Source organism: Eumetopias jubatus, unplaced genomic scaffold, assembly GCF_037043125.1.
Source record: "Eumetopias jubatus isolate StellerSeaLion01/CBP00866 unplaced genomic scaffold, mEumJub1_p1.0 scaffold_17, whole genome shotgun sequence".
Taxonomy (NCBI): domain Eukaryota; kingdom Metazoa; phylum Chordata; class Mammalia; order Carnivora; family Otariidae; genus Eumetopias; species Eumetopias jubatus.
In genome coordinates this window covers 54,229,570-54,252,185 of record NW_028274823.1, presented here as the reverse complement: position 1 = coordinate 54,252,185, position 22,616 = coordinate 54,229,570, and the positions used below count along the sequence as shown (strand labels likewise).

The following is a 22,616-nucleotide window of genomic DNA, read 5'->3' as shown; positions in this document are numbered from 1 at the left end:
TGTGCACCTTTACATGGGAACCTTTCGGTTTGAGTTGGTCAGAGAATAATACCTGAAAGAGGTGTCATATGAGAAATTTTAAAAAGATCAATGGGAATTTGCCAGGCCAAAGAAGTAGGGGAAGGACTGCAGTCAGTCTTTTTCAGAAACAGTGAAGTGTGATGATTAGCAAATAGATGATGTATGTATTAGAATGGTGAGAGATAAAGTTAGGCACCATATTTTGGTGATTTTAATATGCACATTTCTTTCCATTTTAATATTCCTGAAGTTAGCATGTATTTTATAACTGTGTTTTGCCAATCATCATGAGAAATTGGAATATATATTACAGTTCAGGGCATCTTAGATTTGATGAAATATGGTAGGTTCCAGCTAGATTCAATGCCCTATATGTTAAAAAGGCTAAGTCTTTTAGATTTTATCCTATATATAATTGGAAGCTAGGCTGAGTTTAAGTAGAAAAATACAATAGATTTGTTGAAGTAATGTAATTCGGGTGATCCTGTATAGAATTTATTGTGGCCAAATAATTAGTAATATATGAATTTAGGCCTAATTAAAAGCAATGCCAGTGGGATGTTTTGGAGGTTCCTGGTATAAGAACTGTTCAATAAAACTGAGAAAATGCAGTTACTGGTAAGATGGTGCTTGTTGGTGGAAAGAGAAATCACATATAAAGCTGAGGTTTCTGGATTTAGAGACGATGATTGGTAGAACAGTTAAGGACACTCTTTATTGGGTGCCTGTGTGGCTCAGTCATTAAGTGTCTGCCTTTGGCTCAGGTCATGATCCCGGGGTCCTGGGATCAAGCCCCGCATCCCCGCATCGGGCTCCCTGCTCAGCACTTCTCCCTCTCCCACTCCCTCTGCTTGTGTTCCCTCTCTCGGTGTGTCTCTCTCTGTCAAATAAATAAAATCTTTTTTTTTTAAAAAAAGGACACCCTTTATTAGTATTTATTCTGGCACGATAGTGCAACTAAACATTTTTGCTAGCCAGAGGGCTGATAACATTAATTTATCAAAAGTCCAGACAAATTATTCTCAGGAACTTTTACTCTGATACCTGTGTTAGTGCATAAAATTTGTTAGCTGTCAAACAAAATAATAATTATAGGACAGGTTTATGTTGCTGGGGTTCTAAATTATGAGAAATTTGAAAATAACTGACCAAAAAAACATTATTCTGTATCTTTCATCTTAGCATCCATTCCAGGAAAAAGACATTGATAATATTTGGAACAAAATAGTAATCCCAGTATGCTTACATCTAGTAGAACAAGATCATGATAAATGCTTACTTACGTAGGTTCTTTGCCATTTAAGAAGTGTAATGTATGTCTTAGTATGTACTGGCCTGGACACTAGTTTGTATGTGTTTGTATTTAAGAAACTGGCCATTTTGAAGAATTAATGTTTTTAGCAGAGTTTTAATTTGTCATGTTAGAATGAAGTCATATTTTTTTTAAAGATTTTATTTATTTATTTGAGAGAGAGAGAATGAGAGATAGAGAGCACGAGAGGGAAGAGGGTCAGAGGGAGAAGCAGACTCCTGGCTGAGCAGGGAGCCCGATGCGGGACTCGATCCCGGGACTCCAGGATCATGACCTGAGCCGAAGGCAGTCGTTTAACCAACTGAGCCACCCAGGCGCCCAGAATGAAGTCATATTAATAATACAATGATGGAGAGTAGTTTAAAGTATTTGCTTTTGGAAGTAATTGTATAGTTTTTTAAGTAATCTCTATCCCCAACATGGGACTCAACTCACAACCCCAAGATCAAGAGTTGTGTGTTCTACCAACCAAGCCAGCCAGGTGCCCAAGAAATAATTGTATAATTTTAACTTACTGTGTGAAGACACGTCTTATGTGCTACTTTTCCATTTTGTCCCCACCTCTTAGACTAGCCATTGTTGCTGCAACAGGTTCCACACAGGCTTTGGATAATTATGGCCTAATAGCATTTCTTGTTAGGGCCCATGCGTCATACTTCTTGTAATGGGAGAGAGTAGTCACTGTATAAATTCTCTCCCTTTTGTCCTTTAGACGGAGATCTCTGAATCACATTTTAAAAAGTTTTCCTGAAAAGTTCGAGCCACAGTCACCTGTAGTGATGGGATTGAGCAATATAATTTCTCATCATGGCCAACTCAGTAACATCTTTGTAGACTTTTACTTTTTCTTGTTTCACTCCCTTATCTCTCACTTCTGCTTTTGGAAATCACTTTTCAAATAAGGGCCCTGTTTATAAGCCCTTGTCTCAGGCTCTGCTTTTGGGAGAACCTAGCCTAAGATACAATTTTATTTCTTTTGAATGTTTTCCTTTTTATTATGTTTTTAAAGTATACTTGTTTATTGTTACCTGTTTATCATAAAGTATAAAGCCAAATGGAAGAGATGCATAGGGCAGGTACAATGTGTGGGTTTTCCAACACTACCAAGCAATTAATTCTGACACTATCTACATGGAGATAGTGTTAGATGCCACAAGTTAAGGGCTCAGTCCCCCAAGACTGTCCCTTCCCACACTTCAGATTCCAGTCACAAGTCCAGTTTATTATCTGTACTTCTTTTTAGGTTTTTTTTACGATTTTATTTATTTACTTATTTTAGTGAGCTGGCATGCAAGTGGCAGGGAGGAGCAGAGGGGGAGGGGAGGGAGGGAGGACAGATCTCAAGCAGACTCCATGCTGAGTAAGGAGTCCAGTGGGGGGCTTGATCTCACGACCCTGACATTATGACCTGAGCTGAAACCAAGAGTTGGATGCTTAACCAACTGAGCCACCCAGGCTCCCCTATTATCCGTACTTCTGACCAACCAGTTATAGATCAGAGATTCCCATGACCCCCTCCTTGGGTTCAGTAATTTGCCAGGGTGGTTCACAGAACTCAGAGAAGCATTTTACTTAGTAGATTACCGTTTATTATTGTCAGATAACAAAAACAATTTGGTAACAGCTTGATGTCCTTTGTTCAAAGGAAAACTGCATGGATTCAGGGAGTACGGTGCCTTACAAGCAGTGGAGTACTCCTCCCAAGGAATTTCGGGCAAGAGTGTGTTTTATAGAGTCATAAAAGGGGAAACTTGGGAATGGTGTGATTGGCTAGGGTTGCATATCTGATCTTATTTAGAAAGATCAAGGAACAAGGAAATAAGTGTAGAGTTGGCTGGTATAAGGGGAATAGCTAACTGGATATACTACATTTCTGGTCAATTGGACCATTTACACGAGCACAAAAGTTTAGTTGCTGATGAGGCACTCTGGGCATGAAATGGCTCCATCTTGGGCCTAGAAATTTATTTTAACATTATAAAAGGATTTAACTGAGGAGCACCCAGAAGGAAGAGATGCATAAGTCAATATGTGGGAAAGGACAGGTGGTTCCATGCTCTGTGGATGAGCCACTTTCACCAAATCTCCACAGATACTCACCTGGAAGCTCTCTGAAACTCATCCTTTTGGGTTTATATGGAGGCTTCATTACAAAGGCACAGTTGATTGAATGGTTGATGATTGAACTAAATCTCCAGCCTCTATCCCCTCCCTGGAGGTGGGGGTGGGACTGAAAATTCTAATTCTCTGGTCACCTGAGATTCCCCCCCACCCATCCTTAGGTTACGGAGTTGTTTTCCAAAAGTAGCCTCATGAACATAACAAAACATCTTTATCCCAGTCTTCCAGAAATGCCAAAGTTTTAAGTAGCTCTTTCCCAGGGACCAGGATGAAAGCCAAGTGTGCATTTCTTATTCTAAACCACAATATCACAAAATGGTATAGGAGTGGGGAAATGAACTTCCATGGGCAGTGCGACTCTCCCAATAGTTGTGTTCACCAACCTAGAAACTTCTACACCATCTTAATTTATTATGTTTTTAAGATTTATGTTAAAATTTTGATTGGTATCTTCTTTTATATTTATTGAGTTATATTTGGGGAAGTAGTCTATGTGTACAGTTCAAGAATTACAAATAACTTTATAAGTTAAGACACAAAGCAGCATCTGTATGTGAATTAGTGGAATTTATTTAAATATATGAAACTACTATTACCATTTATTGGACATATACAAAGAAAATGGCAAATGTTGGTTGAACATATTTTTCAAGACCCCTGTTCCAGTAACAGAAGTAAAATCCATATAACCCTCCCCGTGGAGGGAAGGAAAAGAAATCCAAGAGATCTGCCTGAGAATAAGACTTTATCCTAAGAGGAACTTAATGGAACATGGATTTGTAATGCAAATATTAACAGTCTTGTCTATACTACGGCTTTATAATAAAAATGAATTACAAAATAAAGCAGATTCACAAAATGAAATACAATTTATATCTGTTATTAGAAAACGTATTAGAAAATGAATCTGAGATTGTAATCAACAAAATAGCTAACCTACATGTAATTGAAAAATCCAAAGAGGATATAGGTTTCAGGTGAAGCTTAATTGGTTCAACAACTTCATTGATGACCCAGTTTCTTTGTTTTTCTCTTCTGCCCTCTGTGATGTCAGATTTATCCCAAAACAGCCCACCTAGGGACCTTGAGGTACGAAAGGTGCCCAGTACCTTCTGCATTTATATCTACTCAGAAGGAAGATAGTTTTTTGTATGTGAGCATTCCTAGAAAAAAATCCTGGGGTCCATTTTGATTTCACTGGCTTAGGTTACATGCCTATCTCTGATCAATAAGTGTAGAGAAATATGTTGTACTGATTGGTTTTGGCTTTGCTGTGCCTCAAGGTTAAGCTACTTAGACTCTCACTGTCCATGAACTGGGGTGGATCAATTTTATCCAGATCTCTTGAATGAGGAAATTTGGGGTGAAAGTAGGAGGATGACAAGGAATAGATGACAAGCACACAATTCTAGTTTATTATGAGAATGGCTTCAAATGACCTTAACTGAATTGTAATATTGTTTGGCGATAACAAGGCAAAGGTTATTATTTAGTTTATTAACAAATAATAAAAGAACAAGCTACCAGTTAAATTTTTTCCCAATAATTATTATTTTTCTTTAAAGATTTTCTTTATTTATTTGAGAGAGTGAGAGAGGGAGCATGGCAGGGGCAGTGGGGGGGCAGAGGGAGAAACAGACTCTACGCTGAGCAGGGAGCCTAACGAAGGGCTGGATCCCAGGACCCTAGGATCATGACCTGAACCAAAGGCAGATGCTTAACCAACTGAGCCACCCAGGTGTCCCCCATCATTATTCTTAATAATATATAAAAAATTACTTCCAGTCTTAAATTTGAGTGATTCAGTACCAGCATTTTCTTGTTCTTTGTGTAGATGTATTCTTCTCCATTTGCATTCAGGAAAAAAAGTTTTGCTAGACAAATAAGTTTAGGAATATAAGTTTAAACAGGGTTCTGTGATTCAGTGTGCTCATCTTTTCCCTCATACTAATTTGACTATAGAAACCTTAGGCCCGGGACGCCTGGGTGGCTCAGTCGGTTAAGCATCTGCCTTTGGCTCAGATCATGATCCCAGCATCAGGCTCCTTACTCAGCGGGGAGTCTGCTGCTCCCCCTGCTTGTTCTCTCTCTCTCTGTCAAATAAAGAAATAAAATCTTAAAAAAAGCAACCTTAGGCCCAGAGAGGGTATACTGACTTATTAATAATATACTAAATTTTCAAATGGAGTGCAATGGACGTGTTCAAAGGATTGACTTCTGAAAAAGAAATGTCACACTTATAGTCCTTAAAACCAAGAGGGGACAAGTTGGGGTGGAGAGATTGACATGAAGGTAGCAAGATAATTTGTGGTGTTAGAAATCTACCCTATTTTGATTCTGGTGGTAGTTTGATGACTGTATATATTGAACCAAACACTAAAAAATAAAAAGGCTGAATAAAAAGAAACAGCGAGGCATCCTAGTAACACCCCATACTTTTTTTAAACATCAAGTTATAGGAGTTTTTATTGTTTGAGTAATAATACATAAATCAGAGAAGTTTTCTAATAAAATGATCAAGTTTTACTGTATCTCCTGTTGATCCTTTATCTTCTAAGCACTTATTTTCTTTTCTATTAAATTTTTATTCTGATTACAAATACAACTTAAGTCTGAATAGATAAATGTATTTTATTTTAACTCTCCCCCATTCAGCTTTCTTTAAAAAGAAAAAAAGGGACAAATAACATTGTATATTCAGCCATAGTTGCCCAATCTGTGGTTTTATTTTATTTATTTTTTATTTTTTTAAGATTTTTATTTATTTGAGAGAGAGAGGGAGAGATTCCCAGGAGCGGGGGAGGGACAGAGGGAGAGGGAGAAGCAGACTTTCTGCTGAGCAGAGAGCCTGATGCTGGGCCGTCCCAGGACCCTGGGATCATGACCTGAGCCGAAGGCAGATGCTTAACCAACTGAGCCACCCAGGTGCCCCAAATCTGTTGTTTTAATATGATACTGTAATTCAGTCTTCTAAATCACAATAGACTATAATTATAGGTTATATTCCATTCTCTTAAACTCTGGGGTACCAGTCCTATTGATACTACTGATCTCCAAATGGTGAGGATGGTAACTGGTGTGGAGGCAACTGGAAGAGATCTTCAGCAAACTGGAGATCAGTGGGAAATTACACAGAAGCAGATTTCATTGAAAAACATAGAAGAATTCCTCCTATCAAGGCTGACTGAACGATGGCCACTGGTCCATTTCTTGCTGTCAGTTGGGCTTCCATTTAAGGCATCACTTGTGGAGTTCTAGCTTTCCCTTAGTTTTGATCAATACTGTGATCATTGTGAAAACAGACTTCTTCAAAGTTTGTTAAATGTAATTAAAAATTATACCATTTTTGATACCCATTGGGCAGGTCTCACCACTTCAAGTTTGTTCAAGGATAGGGCTCTTGGCTGGACTCCTATAGGACTTTCTGCAACCTCCCCAATAACTTTTGTTAGTTCAGTATCTTACTAGCTAGAAAAGAGTTAATTAATTGTCATGTTTGTTGAGTATAGAACTTTGTTATGATAGACCTTTAAATAAAACATTGAAATTAATTAGCTTCAGTGATTAGCTGTTGAATATTATGAAAAAGATCACAGGATCTGGTTTCCTCTATTTCATCCAATTTAAAAGTCACCATCCTTTTTATTTTTTATTTATTTTTTAAAGATTTTTATTTATTTGACAGAGAGAGAGAGAGAGAGAGAGACAACGAGAGAGGGAACACAAGCAGGGGGAGTGGGAGAGGGAGAAGCAGGCTTCCCGCTGAGCAGGGAGCCCAACGCGGGGATGCAGGACTCGATCCCAGGACCCCGGGATCATGACCTGAGCTGAAGGCAGATGCTTAACGACTGAGCCACCCAGGCGCCCCACTCATCATCCTTTCTAAATGGCTTGTGCTACTCTAAAATGTTACCTGAAATGCAAAAGGCAAATCAAAGGTTTAATAAACTAGTATGTTATGTTTGTTTTCAAGGTAAAATGAAGACGTTTATTTTTATATTTGTATGCATTTTATACATCAACTTACTTTCAGAAGTATTTCTAATTTATAGTTGCATTTTTGTGTGTTTTTTTTTTTTTTTAGTGAAAATATTCTCTTTGGAATGGGAAATCCTCTTCTTGACATCACTGCTGTAGTGGATAAGGATTTCCTTGATAAGTAAGTATTAAATTCTTCATATGTACTATGTGAAACTTATTTTTTTTTAAGATTTTATTTATTTGACAGAGCACAGGCAGGGGGTGAGTGGCAGGCAGAGGGAGAGGGAGAAGCAAGCTCCCCGCTGAGCAGGGAGCCCAATGTGGGGCTTGATCCCAGGATCCTGGGATCATGACCTGAGCTGAAGGCAGATGCTTAACCGACTGAGCCATCCACACGCCCCACTGTGAACCTTATATCTAAAGAAAAACTAGTGAAAACTTTGTACTTCAGCACCTTCAGTTGAAGGAAAACTCAGGAAATTTAAACTCATTAATAGCAAGTTGCACTATCATTATTTGTTGAGTAACTGACCACAGTTTTCCCTGGGAAAACTTTAGGTACATTTGTTCAATCCTGTTGCTTGTTTCACTTGAAATTTAGTTTTTATTCTGTGCAAGGAAGAAGTATATATGATTTACCTAATGATTTAATTCCCAAATTTTTAGATTGCTGTCAGTGAACTACATATGTCATGATACTATAACAAATGGGAGAAAAAATAGGATTAGAGAGGACAAGAAGAATATGCAGGACATAATTCAGAGGCCAGGAATCTATATTATTTCTCCCTTAATAGTAACTTTGAATGTTTTTAACTTAGCTGAGAAATTAGTTTGTGTTTATTTTTCTGGTTGTCTGATACCATTTGGTACAAGGAAGAAATTGAGTAGTAAAAAAAGGATTAATAATGAGAAAGCAAGTTCTGTGCCCAAGGGCAGCCATTTAAACAAAAAATGAAGTAAAGTTCACTTAAAATTTATAATTTTAACAATTTTAAAGTGTATAATTCAGTGACTGCCAGTACATTTGCAATGTTGTACAGCCATCACCTCTATCTAATTCCGGGACATTTTCATCACCCCAGAAAGAAAACTGTACCCAATAAGCAATCATTTCACCATCCCTGTCTGCCCTTCCCCATCTCTGCCCTGTGCCCTGGTCTCCTGGGAGCTACCATTCTACTTTCTGTTTTTGTGGATTTACTTATTCTGGACATTTTATTTCATATAAATGGAAACATACAGTATGTGACCTTTTGTGTCTGTCTTATTTCACTTAGCATGATGTTATGATGTTTTTCAAGGTTCATCCAAGTTGTAGCATGTATCAGTACCTTATTCCTTTTATGGCAGAATGATATTCCATTGTATGTGTGTGTGTGTATATATATATATATATATACACACACACACACACACACATACACATACTTTATCCTTTCATTGACTGATGGACATTTAGGTTGTTTCCTCTTCTGGCTATTGTGAATCAAGCTTCTATGAACATTTGTGTACGAGTTTTATGTGGACGTATGTTTTTATTTCTCTAAGATATATACATTGGAGTGGAATTGACGAGTATGGTAGTTCTTTGTTTAACTTTTTGAGGAACTACCTAACTTTTCTACACTGGTTGCACCCTTTTGCATTCCTACCAGTGTTAAATGTGAATTCCATTTTCTTGCCAAAACTTGTTCTTTTCTTTATTTATTTATTCATTTATATTTAAAGATTATATTTTGGGGGGCTGCCTGACTGGCTTGGTCAGTGGAGCCTGCGACTCTTGAGCTCAGGGTTGTAGGTTTGAGCCCCATGTTGGCTGTAGAGAGTATTTAAAAAATAAAATCATTTTTGATAGTTTCCTTTGATGCACAAAAGTTTATCTATTTTTTCTTTTGTTGCTTGTGGTTTTGCTGTCATATCTGAGAATTCATTCTAAATCCAAGGTCACAAAGATTCATTTTCTTCTAAGAGTTTATAGTTTTAGCACTTAAACTTAGGTGTTTGATCTGTTTTAATTTTTGTATGAGACGCATGTTAAAGGTTCAATTGATTTTTTTGCATGGAAATCTGGTTGTCCCAGCATCATTTCTTGAAGAGACTATTTTTTTCCCCATTGAATGCTCTTGGTACTCTTTTTTTTTTAAAGACTCTATTTATTTGACAGAGAGAGAGAGACAGTGAGAGAGGGAACACAAGCAAGGGGAGTGGGAGTGGGAGAAGCAGGCTTCCCACTGAGCAGGGAGCCCGATGCGGGGCTCAGTCCCAGGACCTTGGGATCATGACCTGAGCCGAAGGCAAATGCTTAACAACTGAGCCACTCAGGTGCCCCTGCTCTTGGTGCTCTTGATGAAAATCAATTGCACATAGACTTGTGGGTTAATTTCTGGATCCCCAATTCTATTCGATTGATCTGTATGTCTGTCCTTTAGCCAGTACCACATTGTTTTGATTATTGTAGCATTGTAGGAAGTTTTGAAGTAGTTAGGTTAGGGAAAAGCCTACTAATAAGTAACATAACACTTAATGGTGAAAGACTGAATGATTTCCCCTAAGATTAGGAACAATTCAAGGATGTTGACTCTATGCAGTGGTCCTAAAGATTCTAATTGGGGCAATCAGGCAAGTAGAAATAAAAGACATGTAGAATATTTAATGAAATCTACAAAAAACTACTACTAAGTTCAGGAACTATTGTAAAGCTAATAATTTTCAGTAATCGATTTTACAGTAAAATTTTATAATCAAATTTATAGTAACCAAAATGGTGATACCACTGTAAACATATTATTGGCATAGAATAAAAGATCTGGAAAAAGACCCGCATGCAAATGGACAACTGATTTTTGACAAAGGTGCAAGGCAGTTCAGTAGAGAAAGGATTGTCTCTTGAAGACCTGGTGCTGGAACAATTGAATATCCACATGCAAAAAACCCCAACTTGGATCCATATTTTACACTGTATATAAAATTAACTGATAAAACTAAATGTCAAACCTGAAACTATAAAACTTCTGGTTGATAACACAGGAGAAAATCTTTCTGACTATGGTTTAAGCCATGATTTCTTATATATAACACCAGGAGCATGTTCTCTAAAAGAAAAAATTGATGATTTGGACTTCATCTAAATGAAAAATTTCTGCTACTGGAAAGGCACTGTTAAGGGAATGAAAGGACAAACCACAGGCTGGGAGAAAATCTTTGCAAAGCATATGTCTCACAAAGGACCACTGATCAGAATATATAAAGAACTCTCAAAACTCAGAAAGAAAAGAAACAACCAAATTAAAAAATGTGCAAGAGATATGTCATATATGGGTGACAAGTAAGCACATGAAAAGATACTCAACCTCTTTTTGTATTAGGGAAATGCAAAATAAAGCCGTGGTGAGATACTACTACACATTTGTTAGAATGGCTAAAATTTTATAATTGAGCATACCAGATGTTGACCAGGATGTGGAGAAACTGGAACCTTCTACTCAGGAGAATGTAAAAAGCTGCAATGAGTTCGATGGTCTTAAAAAGTTAAGTGTACATCAACTATTTGATCCAGCCGTTCTGTTCTTAAGTATTTATCCAACAGAAGTGACAGCATATGTCCATATAGAAACCTATTCACTAATGTTCATGGTAACTTTGTTTTTAATAGCTAAAATTTGGACATTACCTAAATATCAGCAGGTGAATCATTAAGCTGATTGTTCACCCATACAGTGGAGTACTAGTCAGAAATGAAAAAAGAATGGATTATTGACTGGGTGAAACTCAGAATAGTTGTGTTGTGTTCATTGAAAGAAGCCAGACAAAAAAGAATACTGTATGATTCCATTTATATGAGATGATAGAAAATGCAGTTTAATCTGTAGTGATAGAGAAAGCAGATCATTTGTTTCATATGCATGGGGACGGTGTGTTGGAACATGGGAAGGAGAGATTATAAGGGGTATATTCACTGTCTTGATTATGTGATCATTTCATGAGTATAAATATCTATCAAAACTTACTAAAATATATATGGTGTATTATGTCAGTTATACCTCAGAGCTTTATAAACAAAACAGTAATATAAAAATAAAATCAATTGAATGTGAATTCATGAGCCTGAAGTTAGAGCTCCTTCATTTGCTTAGTGTGAGATGTTTTGTTCAAACAGTCAACTTATTAATAGTCACTATTTAAAAAAATGGCATATAAAAATACAAAGAGAAAGTAAGAAATTTGAAATTTTATGGTGTGTGTAACCAGTGTTACTATTTTGATGAACATGCCTCCAAACATCTCTTAGGCATATACAACCTAGAGGTATGTGTTTGTGTTTATGAGTTAATACTATGTATAGTCTTAGGTAATTTGCTTTTTTCTTACTCTACACTATATTTTGGATATTTGTTTTTATTTTTATTTATTTATTTTAGAGTTTTCATTTTGTTTTTAATTTCTCTCTACTCCCAGGACGGGGCTCGAACTCAAAATCCTGAGATCAAGAATTGCATGCTCCACCAACTTAGCCAGCCAGGCGCCCCTGGATATTTGTTTTTAAAAGTTCATGCAAATGTGAGCAGATTATGATCTGGCAGCTGTGTGCTAATACTACAGGGAGCTCAAGTAGCTTCTTTGTTTCATTAGCAGCTGATCCTGAATGGCCAGCTGAAGCTTAATATTTTTATTTTGGGAGGATTTTTATTTATTTTTATTATTTTTTTTAGATAAATCTCTTTTTTAAAATATTTTATTTATTTATTTGACAGAGACAGCGAGAGAGGGAACACAAGCAGGGGAAGTGGGAGAGGGAGAAGCAGGCTTCCTGCTGAGCAGGGAGCCTGATGCGGGACTTGATCCCAGGACCTTGGGATCATGATCTGAGCCAAAGGCAGACGCTTAACGACTGAGCCACCCAGGTGCCCCGGGAGGGTTTTTATTTTTAACCTTGATTTTTGAATTAGTACTTGGAGATAAAAAGTAAGTTTTTGGACCCTAATCATAAATGTAGAGACTTCCCTGTTCTTACATCCCTGATCATTTTTTTCCAAAATATACTTTGAAAGTGTTGCTTATTATTTCAGTAGACTATGTTTAATTTACATTTCAGACCATGTTTAGTTAAGTATTTTTTACATTCGAATTGTGTAAATACAAATTTTCTAGGGATAGGTACGAAGCAAATGAAATATATATTTATTAGTATTTTATACAATGAAAATGAGTTAACCATCAATTTTTTGGGGGTAAGTTTTCTGATTCTGATTTTTAAGAAAACTTTCTGGCGTTTTCAATAAGAAAAAATACTTATCAGTGTACAACTAGTGCTAGTTAAAAAGTAAACAAGTACTGAAGGTTTTTAAGGAATAATGTTAGTCCTTTGCTACATCTTCCACTGCTCCCCTTGCTTTTTCCCTATCCTCCGTAAGTGCTATTTTTCCAAAAGAAGTCATTTTTAATTCTGCTAGTTGTTTTTTTCTTGGTATCTGGTTGTTTCTAAATAATACAGTAATATTGCTATGTGCGATTTTGATAAGGATGGTTGATTGGAGAGGCAAATGATAAATGTTCCTTTAATATAGGGAAAGGGTACAAGATCATGATTACATTAGGATGCTTTCCAGAACACAGCATTCTGCTGGAGGGGCACACTTGATCTTCAGGTTCCTGCAGGAAGAGAGAACCTAAACATGTTCATGTTCCTGACGATAGTGGAGAGGATTTCCTCGGGCCGTCTGAGAACTTTGCTTTTGCCATTCTTACCAGGATTTTTATAATCTCTTGATGTTTAATTGTTGAAGAGCCTCTGATAACGTACCTCCTTGCTGGCCAGGTTCTAGTAATTGGTAAAAACTTATGTACATTTCTGAATGTTTACTGTGACAGTAGGTGAATTGAAGGTTAATTTTTCATGCAAACTATCTGTCTAGCAGTCCCAAGCTTAGGGACTGTTTGAGGTCCATATTACTAGGTATTTCTTGGGTCTGTCAGTTTTTATTTACTTATTAAAATTTTTAAAAATTTTTATTTATTTTTTTAAAACTCTACCCCCAAGGTGGGTCTCTAGCTCACGACCCTGAGATCAAGGGTCACATGTTCTACCTACTGTTTTAGCCAGCTAGAAGCCCCTTGGGTTTGTCAGTCTTAGATATTGTGTATTGACTCCCTATTGTGATAGTTTGTGAAAGCTTTAGCTTTCTTTCACCTACCACCATTTCCTTGTCATCTTAGCCATATTATGAAATTATGTTAAAACAAATCAGTAATCATTGTGAACAAAATTGTGGACTGTGATTACTTATAAAACTTTTTGTTTTTCTTCCAGTAACTTATTGTATCTTGTATTCATTTGCACCATTTTCTGTACACTTACTTGGTCTATTAAATCTGTCACGTGCCTATTAACCTCTTCCCTCCCCCTCTGACTCCTTATTCCTCAAAATCAGTAAGTCTGTCAACCTCTTTTTCTCTGATGGACCTCCCTTTTAGAGTTTTCCATTTTTGTGCCCCAAACTGAACTGGTTGTGGTGTTAAGACTTTTTTTTTTTTTAAACAGGAGTTTTCCTTGAACTTCGCTGAGTCTGCTTGTTTTAGATCTCTTGTTTCCTATACCTCATATCGTCTTAATTGGTTTCCTCTGTGTGTGTGTGTGTGTGTGTGTGTGTGTGTGTGTGTGTAGCATAGCCTCAGTAGCTTCCTCAGAGAAAGAGTGCATGAGTAAACATATAGTACATTTTTTTTAATCCTTGCATATGTGTGATGATCTTTAAAAGTTTTTTTCCTTGGGCGCCTGGGTGGCTCAGTCGTTAAGCATCTGCCTTCAGCTCAGGTCATGATCCCAGGGTCCTGGGATCCTGGGATTGAGCCCCGCATCAGGCTCCCTGCTCAGTGGGAAGCCTGCTTCTCCCTTTCCCACTACCCCTGCTTGTGTTCCTGCTCTCACTATCTCTCTCTGTCAAATAAATAAATAAAATCTTTAAAAAAAATTTTTTTTCCTTCACACCTCATTGATTGGTTAGATAGGGTTTTCTCTGCGATTTTGGAAGGCATGTACCATTGTCTGCCAGTGCATCAAATGTGTCTCCTTCCTTTGTAGATCACCAGTCTTTTTCTCTGTGGAAGCTTTTAGTATTGTTGTTTTTTTGTTTTGTTTCTTTTCTTGCTGTTAGCAAATTATTATTATGTAACATTTTATTCTTGTGTTATGGATATAGTTTTTTTTCCTGTCTAAGCATATTAATTAGAAATGGTTTTGTTTTTTGAAGTTTTATCTTCTGTTTCCTGCTTTATCTCAGTTTTTTTGTGGATTGCTCTTTTCTGAGTGTTTATTGTAGTCTTTCTCCTTCACGATGGAGACTTTCCTCCAATATTAGGTGATCTTTGGCCATCTATTCATATTTAAGGGTAAACCGTTAAAAAGTTCATTCCATTTATTTGTATAGGAATAAGAAAAAATATGAAAGGATATGTTGTAAACAGTAACAGTTATGGGAGGGTAGATTGGCTAGGGTAGGTACTTTTATTTCAACATTCTGTACAGTTTAAGATTTTTATAACAATTCTGATTTGTTTTTTATAATTTTTTAAAAAAGCATTTGGGGCGCCTTGGGTGGCTCAGTTGGCTAAGTGTCTGGCTTCAGCTCAGGTCATGATCTCAGGGTCCTGGAATCAGCCGGCTCTCCGTTCAGTGCTGAGTCTGCTTGTCCTTCTGCCCTTCCCCCTGCTTGTACTCTCTCTCTCTCAAATAAATAAATCTTAAAAAAAATAGCTTTAATAAAGTTATTTATTGTTGTGTAATATGTTACCCCCAAAGTTGACTGCTTAAAGTAACATTTAGAGTCTCTCTCAGTTTGTGAGGGTCAGGAATTTGAGAGTGTGGTGTAACTGGGTGGTTCTTCCTTAATGTCTTTGATCAAGTTCCAGTCTCTTGGCCAGGGTGGCAGTCATTTCAAGGCTCAACTGTGGCTGGAGGACTTGCTTCCCAGCTGACTCATTATTGGCTGGCCTTAGTTTCTTAAGAGCTTTTGAACTGAGGGCCTCAGTTCCTCATCTGATGGACTAATACATGATTTGAGAGAGAGAGAATCATTTTCCCTAGATGGAAACTAATCTCTTTTATAACCTAATCTTAGAAGTGACATGCTGTCACTTTTGCCATATGCTATTGGTCATACAGAAATTATACCAAACCTGGTATAATGGGGGAGGGCACTACACATGGATATGAAAAACAAGAGGCAGGGATCCTTGGTGGGAGAGAGGAGGGCAGAGGACACCCTGTGATAGGCAGCCTCCAGGATGGCTCCCAGTGATTCCCCCTTCTCCTGGTATTCCCTTGAGTGGTCCCCTCCCACACTGTACCAGGCTGAACTACGTAAGGAATGGCATACAGCAGAAGTGTGATGATATGCTACTTGACAGATAGGTCAGACTGTGGTTTCCATCTTGGGTGTTCTCTGACTTGTTTGTGCACACACTTTTTCTTTCTTTTGGATAACTCATTCTGGGGGAAGCTAGCTGCCATGTCTTGACAATCACGCACACTATGGAGAGAGCCACGTGGCTGGAGATGAGAGGTCTCTGGTCTACAGCCAGTAGGGAATGGAGACCTGCCAGCAGCTATGTACGCGAGATTAGAAGTGGATTCTCCATCCTCTTTTGAGCCCTAAGATGACTTGTAGCTCTAGCTGACAGCTTGAGTGTACCCTCATGAGAGACCTGGAGCCAGAATCAGTTAGCTAAGCCACTCAGGGATTCCTGACCCTTCAAAACTGTGTGGGATGATGAGAAGTGTTTTAATCTGCCAAGTTTTTTTTTTTTTAAGTTTTATTTATTTATTTGAGAGAGTGAGAGCGAGCATAAGCAGGGATGACAGGCACAGGGAGAGAGAGAAGCAGGCTTCCGCTGAGCAGGGAGCCTGACATGGGACTTGATCCCAGGACCCTGAGATCACGACCTGAGCCAAAGGCAAGATGCTTAACCTACCGAGCCTCCAGGAGCCACTCAGGAACCCCCTTTTTAAATTTTTTTTAAAAAAAGATTTTACTTTTATTCATTTATTTGAGAGAGAGCGTGCTTGAGCAGGTGTTGGGGGGCAGGTAGGGCAGGGCTGAGGGAGAGAATCTCAAGCAGACTCTGTGCAGAGCCCAGAATGGGGCTTACTCCTATAACCCTGAGATCATGACCTGAGTCAAGATCAAGAGTTGGATGCTTAACCGACTGATCTACCCGGGTGCCCCTAATTTGCCAAGTTTTGGGTGAATTTGTTACATAGCCAAAGAACACTAATAAATAAAGCAAAAAAAAATTTTTTTTTCAAACACACACACACACACACACACACACACACACAGCCCATACCCCACATTCAAAACCTTATTGAAAGGTTGGTATGCATAGGTTAGGCTTGTTGACTAATGAGAATTTATTGTGGCTTGATTATACTTGATTTATACTAAAAGCCTATTTTTAGGGGGTGACCCCTAAATTAATGTCTGGAAGGCTGTTCTCTGAGTCTGTTCAGTTTCTTCACAGAAAAGTCTTCCAAGCCTGGCTGCTTTATTCTTAGAGTTGGACAGGGTAAAGGCTAAAGGTACCAGAATTAAGCAGATGGTTTGATCTGTCTCTCCCTATCTTTCCTGTTTTGCCTGTTGTCTCTTAGTTAAGAGATGCTTCTGTTTGGTTTCTTCAGAGAAGAAATCTCTTAATTTATTTTAGGAATTGTAAGTTGTTTTGGTGAGATGGTAGTCTGTTTCTCTAGTTTTAGCTCCATGTCTTATCCATTTCCTCTGAGACTTAGGGCTTCTCCTGGTAGATAGACAAGGTTTGCCTTTCATATATATATAGCTTCTATCAGTTGCAATTGAGATTTTAATTTTTTCAGCTCAGCTAAGTTCCTCGTTCGCTTTCATTTTTCTTTTCTTTTCTTTTTTTAAAAGATTTTATTTTTTAAGTAATCTCTATACCCAGTGTAGGGCTCGAACTCACAACCCTAAGGTCAAGAGTCGCACGCTCTCTGACTGAGGCAGCCAGGCCCCCCTGCTCTCCTTTTTCTAAAGATTTGTAGAACCCTCGTGGCCATTAGTGCTTATATTACTATTCTTTTAGATCCTGTAGATCTTTACCTTTTTTTTTTGTACCTTTATTATTATTTTAACAGAGTTTTGGAAGTCAGAATAGATAGTCTTTCTGCCATATTTAAGTGGAAGTCCAAGGGGTGTATGTGTGTTTGTGTGTGTGTGTGTGTAATATTTCACAATTATTATATGTACGGTAGCAGGAAATATATAACTACAGATTCATAGAATTTTTGAGATGGATTGGAATTTGGAGAAAACTTAATCTCTTTACTCATTTTACAACCAAGGAACAGGCTCAGAGAAGTTCCCTGTTTTGCCCATGATTATAGTTAGCAGTATAAGCCTAAGATAGAATCCATATCTCTTGACCCTTATTCATTTCCTTTTCCACCATGTCACACTAACTACCTTTACTTCTTAACTAGATTAAATTAATTTTAATTATAATTTGTTTTAATTGATAATTAAAACATTATATGAATTAATAACTACATGCCACGTTTTGGGAATTTTAAGTGAGTAGGCGTGGTTTCTACCTTGTAGAGCAATCACTGGATAAATAAATGATTATTTAAATAAATGATTATTTACTTTTCAAATTGTTTTTTGTTGTTGTTGATTGCTGGCTTTATTCCCTAAGTTTTTAATAATGTATATAATTTATGTGATCTTATAATTTTTCAAGCAAGCAGTGTATAGAATAAAAGACAGCTTTTTTCCTTTAATTTACAGTTTCCTTTGATTTCTTGGCTCTCCCTTATTGTCTTCTGCTTCCTGCTTCCTAATTTCTTATCGAAAGGAAGCTCAGGTTTTTTTTTTTTTTTTAATTTATTTTTGAGAGAGAGAGTGTGGGCATGAGCGGGGGGAGGGGGCAGAGGGAAATCTCTGTGCTCAGCACCCAGCCTGATACAGGCCTGGATGCCACGACCCAGAGATCTCAACCTGAGCCGAAATCAAGATTTGGCCACTTAACTGACTGCACCACCCAGGAGCCCCCATACTAGGTTTATAATTAAATATCCATAGTATAAGCCTTGCATGCAGGGTTTAGAAACATTGTTGGGGAGAGACACAATTAGGGAAAATATCTTAGTAAATCTGTTATATAGACAGTAAACTCTTGGTGTAAAGGAACTACACTGTATTTTTGGTACATGATAGCATAGTGCTGGGTACATGTTAGGTACTTGGGAAATAGCATCTGCCTGAAAAAAAATTTTTATGGAAAGTCCTTTTTAAAGTGGGATTTTAGGAGTGTCTGGGTAGCTTGGTTGGTTAAGTGGCCAACTCTTGATTTTGGCTCAGGTCATGATCTCAGTGTCATGAGATTGAGCCCCACCTCAGGCTCCATGCTCAGCCAGGAGTCTGCTTGAGATTCTTCCTCTTCTTTCTTCTGCCCCAACCCCTGTGTATGCCCCCCCCTTTTCTCTCTCTCAAATCTTTAAAAAGCAATGAAGTGGGATTTTAAGTGTTCATTATTTAAAGTTAATGGGGAAATTGATACTTTCTTTTTTTGCCTTTAGATATATTTTGCATATAATGTGTTTGTCCAGAGCAGTTTTTTAAAGAATCAGAACCATCATATGCTAATGATCTTTGCATGTTGGACTGAGCACCACAAAGAGTTGAATCTAAAGAAGGGCCATGGATAGGGCGCCTGAGTGGCTCAGGGTTAAGGGTTAAGCGTCTGCCTTCGGCTCAGGTCATGATCCCAGAGTCCTGGGATTGAGCCCCATGTCGGGCTCCTTGCTCAGTGGGGAGCCTGCTTCTCCCTCTCCCTCTGCCTGCAGCTCTCTCTCTCTGTCAAATAAATAAATAAAATCTTAAAAAAAAAAAAAGGACCATGGACGATCCATCTGAAAAGCATTTAAGAGTATAGAGAAAAATAAGAATATAATAAATTTTAAGAATTATTATCTGATAAAAATAACATTTATTCAGCATGTAGTAGGTGTATATGGTATCAGTTTAGTCCTCTTGACAACTTTATGAGGTAGGTATCGCTAAAAGAATAATTTAGATCTTAAGAAATTTGTTCATGTCCAAAAAACACATAAGTCATTGTACAGAGATTTGAAATACAGGTTTGTTTTAATTGTAAAATTTGTATTCATTATTTTCTGCTACCTTACTATGGAAGTATTAATTTGGAAGTGAAAAATTCAATTATATATCCAGATTTTTTTGGTGTAAATTATGGTAGATATGTAAAGGTTTATAAATAAACTCAGTGAAATTGTGTTTTCCTTCAGTAGTGTATAGGTGAGAAAAATATGTGTAATTAGCTCTAAAAATTGTTAATATATTTTTTCTAAGAGCGAGAGCATGAGAGAGAGAGAGCACAAATAGGGGCGAGGGGTAGAGGGAGAAGCAGACTCCCCACTGAGCACAGACGCTTAACCGACCGAGCCACCCAGGTGCCCTAATGTTTAGTTTTATTTAGTGCATTAGAGTAGATTATAAGTCCTGTGTGAGAGATTGAAACACTCAACAATTCTCTTCTTGACTTAGTTTCAAAAACAAGGCACTTCTTGTGTTGAGAGTTGACATGTTGCCTACAATTGACTTGTTTCCAGAATAGAACAAGCGTTGCCGTCATTCTGAAATAACAATTAGATAATTATTTGTACTTAAAAATTAAACTTCTTCTAGAATATCCTATTGTTTATTTAAAGTTTATAAAGCCAGTTTTTTCCCCTGGAATAAAAAAAAAAATGTAGGATCTTTATCTAATTGAAAGAAAAGCAGAATTAAGTTAGTCAGTTTTGATGTGTCCAATTTGCCAAAATATAATAACTGAAAATAAGTAGGAAACGAGGTAGGAAGTAGGTTATTGAAAATAATATTTTCTAGCATATTGAAGGGACACACTGGGTGTGAGGGAGGATAAAATGTGGAATATAGAAATACTTCCAGATGAGTGTTGACCTAATTATGGAGAGTAAAGGAAGAAGTATATTTAAAGGGAAGCAAAGGAATACATGACAGGTTTGGATTTTTCCTGACACTAGATAAATGCCATGGAAGTAAAGAGGTATGAAGAGAATTAATGACATGGTAATTGGGAAGTAAAAATCATCACTAGAAATGAAAATAGTTTTAAGAAGGGAGGTTAGAGTGGTTGAGGAAATATGTTTTTCTTACCAATCTAAATCTTTAATAATGCAGTCATACAGACCTTAGGTAGGTCTTGATTAATGTAAGCATGAATGAAAGACAGTATATAATATTCACTCCAAAAATACTCAAGGTTGTAATAGTTGGTTGTAAATTTCAGTGCTGATTATTCAATACCAGAAATTTACAACTGGATTATTTGTATAAATCAAGATGAATTATTTCAGTAAATAAATATATATTAGGTTTGAAGTAAAACAATATTTGGAGTGTCAAGTGATACTCCATATGTAAGGTTAAAAGCTGTAATTGTTTTGCTTTAAAACTAATTATGAGGGCGCCTGGGTGGCTCAGATGGATAAGCGTCTGCCTTCGGCTTGGGTCATGATCCCGGGGTCCTGGGATCGAGTCCCGCATCGGGCTCCCTCCTCGGCGGGAAGCCTGCTTCTCCCTCTGCCTCTCTCTCTCTCTCTCTCTCTGTCTCTCATGAAAAAAAAAAAAAATCTTTAAAAAAACAAAAAAAACTAATTATGAAATGCTCTGACACTTTTGTAGTTATTTATAAAGCTATTTTGAAATATTTTCTTGTAGAAGTTTTAATATTGATTTGTATATTTAGGTCTTCAATTGACTTGAATTGATTTTTTGCTTATGATGTAAATTAGGGATCCAGTTATATATATATTTTTTTCCTCTTAAGGGAAATCAACTGTTATATCACTGTATTGTGGATAGTCCATTCTTTACCCACTGATCTGCAATGCCAATTTTTATTTATCTATTTTATTTATCCCAATTCTTTTTCAGCTTGTCTGTTTGTCCTTGAACTAATGCAGTTCTGTCTTTATTTCGTTACTACAGCTTTATAATAAATCTTGATGTTTGGTAGGGCAAGTCCCTACACTTTGTTCTTTTTTTTTTTTAATAGATTTTATTTATTTATTTGAGAGAGAGAGACACAGTGAGAGAGGGAACACAAGCAGGGGGAGTGGGAGAGGGAGAAGCAGGCTTCCTGCTGAGCAGGGAGCCTGATGCGGGGCTCGATCCCAGGACACTGGGATCATGACCTGAGCCGAAGGCAGATGCTTAATGACTGAGCCACCCAGCCGCCCCTATCAATTATTTTTTAAAATAAAAACATAAGAAAAAAATTTAACAATACAAAGAGCATAGTTCTATTTGTTTTAGTGTAAATCTGGTTTAATTCTTTTTCTTCAGCCTTCTGTGATTGAGTTATAATCCTCATTTAGTTTACTAATGAGAATTTAAAATATTATTTTCATAAACCTTGTAACTTTTTGCTATTATTTTCACTCTAACCCTGTGGTTTACCCTTTAATCTGTTTCTTTGTAAGCCTCTTAAATTTCAGCCATAGTCTGAAACAGTGCTGTGGTGATTAACACTTTTGGCCTCCCTTTTGAATATATTTTGATATGTTTACTTTTTAATTGCTAGGGCTAATTAAACATGTTTTTTAAAACTTGACACACCCACACTTGTCTATCTGATTGAATCTGCTAATTCTATAAAACTTTGCATGCTACTATTAGGATTCTTTGGACCATGTGGTAATATTTATAGATGTCTTGAAATTTGGCTTGTTTAATTCTCAGAGGGCAATCTTAGTTGCAAGTATTTATGGAATATCTTATTGTCATCCTGCTATGTAGCAAATCTTAGCTTGGCATTAACTCTTTGTGTGACGCTGGGTTCGCCATTTCATTTATGACTGGGCTGTTTCTGGACTTCACAGTATCTTCAAGGACCTTCCTAGGTCTGAAATTTTATGTTATGCTAATCTTCAAGGAAAGCACATTTGAGTAAATGATGATTATTTCAGTCTTAAGGCCCAACCTTTATTACTGTTAGTTGCACACTACTGCTGTTCTAGCATATCTTAATGGTTATCTATTATGTATTAATACATTTTATTTTTGTGTTCTGATATTTAATTATAAACCTAAGTAACAGTGCCATTTTCCCATTACCGATGGTGGGA

The 22,616-nt window shown here is 37.1% G+C and overlaps 1 protein-coding gene across 7 annotated transcripts in view; it reads left to right on the top strand.

Moving 5' to 3' along the window:
- ADK (adenosine kinase) overlaps positions 1-22,616 on the top strand; it is a 490,534-nt gene that overhangs the window by 33,757 nt on the left and 434,161 nt on the right. For 4 of the 7 annotated variants that reach the window (XM_028109694.2, XM_028109695.2, XM_028109691.2 and 1 more), the window contains exon 2: positions 7,539-7,613. The exons of 2 other annotated variants lie outside the window; for them this stretch is intronic. In XM_028109694.2, coding sequence (XP_027965495.1) covers positions 7,539-7,613 — 75 coding nt within the window. Of the gene's footprint in view, positions 1-7,538; positions 7,614-11,893; positions 11,996-22,616 lie in introns of those variants that run through there. One more of the 7 variants, XM_088019876.1, reaches the window with a different exon arrangement.